This window comes from Nicotiana tabacum, chromosome 4 (assembly GCF_000715075.1).
Source record: "Nicotiana tabacum cultivar K326 chromosome 4, ASM71507v2, whole genome shotgun sequence".
Taxonomy (NCBI): Eukaryota; Viridiplantae; Streptophyta; class Magnoliopsida; order Solanales; family Solanaceae; genus Nicotiana; species Nicotiana tabacum.
Genome location: NC_134083.1, coordinates 78,093,838 through 78,101,216, shown reverse-complemented (window position 1 = coordinate 78,101,216; position 7,379 = coordinate 78,093,838). Strand labels below are relative to the sequence as shown.

The following is a 7,379-nucleotide window of genomic DNA, read 5'->3' as shown; positions in this document are numbered from 1 at the left end:
TAAAAAATTTCAGAACTGGATTCCGACTCCGATATCAAAAAGTCAACTCCCCGCTCAAACTTCCAAACTTAAATTTCCATTTTCGCCATTTCAAGCCTAATTTAGCTACGGGCTTCCAAATAATTTTTCGGATACGCTTCGAAGTCCAAAATCACCATACATAGCTATTGGAATCATCAAAACTCTATTTCGGGGTCGTTTACACATAAGTCGACATCCGGTCACTATTTCAACTTAAGATTTAAACCTTGAAACTAAGTGTTCCAATTCATTCCAAAACCTCACCGGACCCGCACCAATTACCCCGGCAAGTCACATAACAATTGTAAGACACAAATTGAGCAGTAAATGGGGGAACAGAATTGTAATACTCAAAACGACCGGCCGGGTCATTACAGATTGAAATAATATTTATGTAACAAAAAAATTCGAAAAACCAGAAAGAACCGAAAAAATCGAATCAATCCAAACCGATATAGTTGGTTTGGTTTGCTTTTGATAAAAACCAAGTCAACCCGGTCCATATACACCCCTACTCTTAATACTTAGTATTGCTATTTTATAACGCGCGGGAAACTCAATGTGGCATATTAAACAAAAAGTATGTTTTACTAAAGCAAAATAATTATCTTAAAGAATTTAAAGTAAAACTTAGAAGAAGCGCGCGCGCCCGGGGGGGGGGGGGGGGGCAGCATACTGGGAATACAGAAAAGTTATCAAGTAGTAGTAGAATCATGGACAATTATCATATTCAACTCTTGCACTATCAAGTATCAGCTAGAGAATAAAGAAAACGTAGAAGTGGAAATTGAGTTATTCCCGGAACATGAATTCATTAGTGATTCTTTAATGCTTTTCCAGTTTCCCTTTCAAGCAAATGGAACAATATTAAGTATGGATCTGAAGTCCAAAATTAAGGTTGTCTTGTCTCTGTAATTTTCAACTTTAGGAGTAGCAATATCTTTGTGACTAAAGCTAGACTAGGAGTACCTTTTGTTTACCTATTTATATTCTTATTAAGATCAGGGAGTTAATTTTCTCCGATGTATTGTCTCGCAAAACAAACAGCACATTTGTCCCACAACCTCTTTTAAGAAAGCAAACAATTTTGGATATTATCTAACTTAGAATATTTAACTACCAAAAGAAGAAGAAGAAGAACTACTGTTAGTTTTATGCCAACTGAAGAAAGAAACTTCAGATAAGTCAATTTTCCCACTTAAAATTGTTTGTGCCCGAAATTTCTCTTGTTCAGTTCACTGTGCTCTGGGCCTTGTTCTCGTAACCAAAAGGAGTGTATCTTGACCATGGCATTCTATTTTGTTCTTTACACCATCTTCCATCATTATAGATGAATCTAACATATAAAGTAGCAGATATAGCTTCAGCTGTCGTCACCTCACTCAATCCTACAGCGGGAGCTCAGTGTCGAGGCCCTACAAGCGAGCAAAGAAGCTTATATGCTTTGTAGATTGGATCAAACGCTCCATGGCAAGTCGGCAATGGCCGTGCTTCAGGCATTGAGCCTTAACTAGTACAGTGTACATTAAATTTGACATAAGGCATAAGCAAGGGTACTTTAAAGACCCCCTCTGACCTATCTATTTGGAAATAAGGTTACAAACCTGGATTCTAAAATTCTTCCTACTATTTTGGATCTCAAATATACACCATTACAATGCAAATAGTCAAGATTATCACAGCCTATGATAGTATCTCTTCTTCCATGTTAAAAGTGCAATATACAAAGCAAGCTAAGCTGTCATCTTGAGGAATGGTATTCACTTTGGGAGGTGTGATGAACAAAACAATTTCAGCTCCATAATGTGAAAGCATCAGTCATCAGAGCTATAATCACTGGATTCTTGCAACATCTCTGGAGCAGCACAGCAGAATGATTCCTTGTCTTTGAGAAAAAGACAGCTCCCATCGGAGTTCCATTTCAGATCAATTACAGCAAATTGAGGCAATGGAACATTTATGCAATAAGCACCAGAAGGTGTCCACATGTATAAGTGGGAGCTTCCAGTACATAAAACCAAACGTGGACATGTGGGATCCCAGGCTGCAGCTCGGATGGAATCTTTTTGAATTAAGATGGCGGCTAGCTCAAGATGGTTTATGTCCCATATCCAGAGTACAGTAGGCATGCTATCATTGCGAGTGCAAACATATTGGCTATCGCAGCTCCATGACATGAGGCCTGCAATTAATTTTCACATATGACAGTTAACAAGGTACTCACTTATGGGACTTGAGAGTAGTTTCTCTTAAGGAAGATTCCAAAAATAACCACCCAAAACAAGCTTCTGCTTGTGGATCTTAGATAGATAAATTCAGAGAGGTTTTGTATTGATCCTTGACCAGAGGCGGATTCATAGAGTTAAATATGAGGCACGTGAACCCATGATCTCTCCACAAAATTAAATATTTTATGTAAATATTTTTTTAAATTAGTATAATATTAACTGTTGGCACTCATACTCTAAAAAGGTTGAATGGTGCACTTGGTTTAAGGTTGAGTTATTTTACCAAGAGAAAGAGGGGATCAATTCCCACTTAATACATTTTTTCCTCTTTTTTTTAAGTAGCGCACCCATATACTAGAAATCTTAGATCCGCCTCTGTCCTTGACGATGAAGATACTAGGCTGATACAGCTTACTTTGACTGAGATCAGATTCTCACCAAACAGGCAGCTAACAGTCCTCATTAAGATATTAGAACATTATCATCTACAACTTATTGCTCAAGCCAATAAATTTTATAGAGGTTTGAAATTGTTAAGAAAGAAAACAAGAAATTGGAACTACATGGCCACTAAAAAGATAATAAATTTTCAAGATCTCCTATACGAACATCCGATCATTTAACTTCAGTAAACATTTGCCATACGTGGAGTGACATTCATAAATAAACAGGAACAGTTAAAGAGTAGGAAGACAAAAGATAGTGATGATATATTTCTCACATTACAAAATATTGGAACCAAAGACTTACTGATTCCTTGCTTGGGATTTGGCTTATCTGCAGGAGGTTTCTGAGAAGGGAGACTGATAGGTATCTCCAAAACATTGTACCTGACTTGAATATGTGACTCCGGGGCATTATCTGGGAAAAGGGAAGAAATGGTCTGACAATCTCAAAAGTTCCTAACAAAAAAATGATTAAAATACAAAAGAAATTTTGAGTACATCCACAACCAACTTATCATTTCTGCCAATGAGCCGATTTAGAAAAGGACTACCTACCATAGCTAGGACAAGTTTGTATGCAGTAGTTGATTGACATTTGCATTCAGTTTGGCAGAAATACCTCTAGCTTTGTTTTCCAGAAAACAATTTATGCATGTTTGAATTATCGGGATTAGGGTAAGTAAACTTTTGAGGAAGTATCACTAAAGTCTTCAAAACATTATAGAGACATTCATAGTTATTAATTACAAGTAGATTCAATTAAACATCTTTACTTGCTATTACGCTTGTCCCTAAATATCCAAAAAGTCGAAAATGGAAAAAAAAAACGCTGGCTATTTAGACCAAAACAAAGGAGGACGGTAAAAAGAAAAGAAAAAAGAAAAAGAGGGAAGGGCCTGTGCAACCGTAAGGTCTAACCTCCGAGAAGCCAATAAAAGAATGTATGAAAATATGGCAACCTATATAAAATAAAATTTTGGGCCTGTTCGGGAATTTTCAAAAATCAGAAACCAAATATGGATTTGAAACCTAGCATCAAATGATTGGTTTTGGAATTCAAACAGAGCTAAATGTAATTGGAGACATGATGTCAAAATCCAACCTGAACAAGTAAGAGAAAGCCAACAAATGTTATAGGTTTATACAAAAAAAATGATAAGGTTTATACGATACAGCCATAGAGAGTGCTAACATTACAATTGCTTTTGCTCACATCGCGAAATTTACAATCGCACAAAAGTAAAACTAATGTGGAACTTATTGAAGAGTGTGACCACCTCATCTAAAAAGCTTAAGTTGTTAGAGAAGGAATACTTTTGTTTATTTACTTTAAGTCTCATGTACGGCCATGACTTTTTTTCATGAACCAAGCATGTGGAAACATCTGTTTGATGGATGACAGTAAGATGCAAACTTAGAATGTATGTTTGCTCTACACTGTTATTTATTTATTTTAAGCTTACAACAAAAGCATATATATTTTTGCATTTTATTTTTTTACCTTTAAAACATATATTTTAAGTATATAGTTTTCCCCAGAATTCTTTGGAATATTTTCCTCTGTTCCTATCATAAGGGGCTTCCTGTCTTTCTTCAAACCCCTGACTCCTCCACTCTTTCAAAAAATTGAAGCTAACCTAGCAAATAAAATTTAATCATAGGATCCAAAGTTGCAATAAGAAAATAGAAGCAACTAGGAAAACTTGTTTTGCAAGCTGAGGGCAAAAGTTAGATAAGGCATGTTTAGTTTGCCAACTTTCACTAAACTAAGCTTTGTTTAAAACAAGAGTAAGCTTTTTCAAAGACAGTAGCAGTGCTTCAAAAGGAATTCCCTCTTCGTCACCTTATTTGAACATTTTAGTCTAGACCAAGTTGATACAGATATTGTGTTAATTTAACTTTGTTGGCAATTGGACAATGTGTTATTAGCTAGACAGACAGCTCAAAATCCAGAATGAGCAGATCAAAACCACAATTTCCATAAGACTAGTGAGTAAATGCATTAGAAGTTAATAACGCTCAACTGACTTATCCAGAAGCATTACAGAAGACAACAGGTTTTACTCCATAGAGACAGCATGGTATGCACCATTTAAATCAACGAAATGTGATTTGTCATTTCACTTGGTTTTTTCAGAAGAGTTTTGCCTCAGTGAATCTTAGGTTCCATAATTAGTGGAACTTGTTTCTTGAATTGCCACAAGAAACCAATAAAATCATGAAAATTGGCAGTTGGACACCAAAAAAAACATGATGCTTAACTTTCAAGATGAAGACAATGCTAACAAAAGAAAACACTAGTGCTCACCACTACTGTACTGGGCGAAATCATCATTAAGTGATAATTCTGACATATCAAGTTGCAATGGCTCATCCACTTCCTAACATTAAATAAAAAAATTATCAAAATCAATAAATAATGTCCTGCAAATATGGAGCAAAACAAGAGATTGCATACCTTGAAAATAGCAGCACAACAAGGACCTCTAACAGCAGATGGGTGCACAAATTCTGCAAATACTTTCCATGTCAGGTGATTCAGAACTCGTAACATCTGGTCATAGCTTCCTACAGCCAAAAACTGGCTGCAAGGTGACCATGAAACACTTTTTACTCCTAGTCCACTCTCATATGCTTGATACTTAGACAGGCACCTCCCATCTGGAGAATAAATCAGAACCTAAACAAAAACGAACCACATAAAGTCCCTTGGAGATAAAAACTAACAAAACATTCAAAGCTTTCCTGTATTTCTCACATTAAAGCTAATTTCACATAATCATTTTACAGTGATGAAGAAAATATTAGTTTTAGTTGAATTTTCGAAAGTGTTCTCCAAAAATTGAGAAAAAGTATAACTTTGTGAGAGGCTATAAACAGCGCATAGTGACTACCTTGTACTCGAGAGGAGAATCCCAGATGACTATAGCACTGTCGTCTGGAGACCACTGAACATCAGCCAAATCCAATGTGTCAACAGCAAAAACACCCATTATCTCCCATGTATGGCAAGACAGCAGATTAACATAATCCTTGCAATCGCGTCTAGTGCAGACAGCAGCAAACTTTCCATCCTTGGTAAATGATACCCCTTTAGACCCATGCTTTGGCCATTGGACATGTATGCACGCTGTGTTAAGCAGTGACCAAACAGTTAACCGTAGCTGAAACTCGGATGTGGTGAGTATGTGACGACTGTCCGGGCTCCACCTAGCATAAGCAACTCCTGCAGGACCTTCATCTATCTTACATGTCCACTCAGGTTGTGTCAAAGACCATGCTTGTATCATAGGTCTCTTGTAAAGACCACAAAGTATGTATTCAGAATCAGGGGCCCATTCAATGTATGTAATCTTGTCCAGACATGAAAACAGTTGCACAACCTGAAGATCCAAAAAAAAGAATCTCAGTAGGCTCAAGAAGGAAAACAGCCAGCTTGATTAATGAGCTTAACACCACAACATATGGCCAGAAACTAATTGCACATGTCTATTTTGTCCATTAACATCAGTCCCATTTCCTTTTTATTAATCTTCTCCACAAATTATCATTTCGCGGGCAACACCGCTAAATTATCTAAGGAACATTGACCTTATATTTTGACATACTGAGTAATCTAATGAACAAAGGGAAATCTCCAACTAATTTGCGAGGACGGAAGAACTTTAGAACACTGTAAAGGCAGACTTGCTTTTCTTCCTGTCTTCTTTAGAACAAGGTAATATCTTGTGTAAGCTTCACGTCCCCCATTTTGCTTATTCAGGCATTAAGAGCAGTTTTTCATTGATATTACATATCTAGAGATAATAAAACCATTGAAATCTAGATGGTATTATAAATAAAGCTGTGACATTTCCTATTCAGATAATGTGCAATCTGCTTGTTGCAGACAAGTATAAAAAAATATGAATCGGGTCCTTTCTATTTAGATAATGCGAGCATGTGGTAACTTGACAATTAACATCCAGTTATGTAAAAATTCATTAAAGATGAAAAATAAAAATGCAGGACCTTGAGAGAGAGAACGTCACGAATGACGAGGCGATAATCGACGGCGACAGCGAGGAAGCGAGCATTTGGTGAGAAAGCATAAGGGCCAGTTTGCTTAAAAGGTTCTGTAAACTCCATTAGAGAGGTCAAGTCAACTCAAATTATTAGCCTATAATGGAAACCCACATCATCTATCGAACACGCACATTGCTTGATTTTTTTCTACTTTATAGGTCAACAGATTTCAATTTCAGGCAAATGGATCTGTCGGAGTTCGAAAGGGGAAGGAATGTTGGAGAATGGAATCTATGGATCTCTGAGTTGTCGACTGTAACAGGTGTGGGAGAGTGAAAAAAGAAAAAAGTTGAATAAATTTTGAAATAGTGATACGTAGTACCTTAAAATTTGAACCTGTATTGGAGTAACATAATCCTTAGAAGCCTATATAAGCCATAAGGCAAAGGGACGGCCCGAGTTTCGAGTGTCAGTTTAGACCGGGTTCACTTCCAACTTCTTCTTTTTTCTTATTTGTTTGCTTAACTGCTAATTTCATTTCAATTTTTACCTCCCTTTTCTCACAAGTATGGCCGTCCAACGGGACGTGACGGGACGAGACGAGGCGAGATAAAATTAACGGGCCGGGACGGGACGATATTTAGTCGGGATAGTGACGGGACGGGACAAAATAGTAGGC

The 7,379-nt window shown here is 36.9% G+C and overlaps 1 protein-coding gene across 2 annotated transcripts; it reads right to left on the bottom strand.

Annotated features, from left to right (window-relative positions):
• Positions 1–1,551: 1,551 nt before the first annotated feature.
• On the bottom strand, positions 1,552–7,103 carry LOC107800472 (uncharacterized). Of its 2 annotated transcripts, none has more exons than XM_016623647.2 (6): positions 6,707–7,103; positions 5,590–6,078; positions 5,154–5,375; positions 5,004–5,076; positions 3,000–3,110; positions 1,552–2,203 (listed from the first exon to the last, which is right to left on the bottom strand). In XM_016623647.2, the coding sequence occupies exons 1-6, from the start codon at positions 6,821–6,823 to the stop codon at positions 1,836–1,838; spliced, it is 1,380 nt and encodes a 459-aa protein (XP_016479133.1). In that variant the 5' UTR covers positions 6,824–7,103; the 3' UTR covers positions 1,552–1,835. The 2 variants fall into 2 exon arrangements, with proteins under 2 accessions (XP_016479133.1, XP_075108164.1); XM_075252063.1 differs by having other exon boundaries at positions 3,000–3,151; positions 6,707–7,095.
• Between the last annotated feature and the right edge of the window lie 276 nt (positions 7,104–7,379).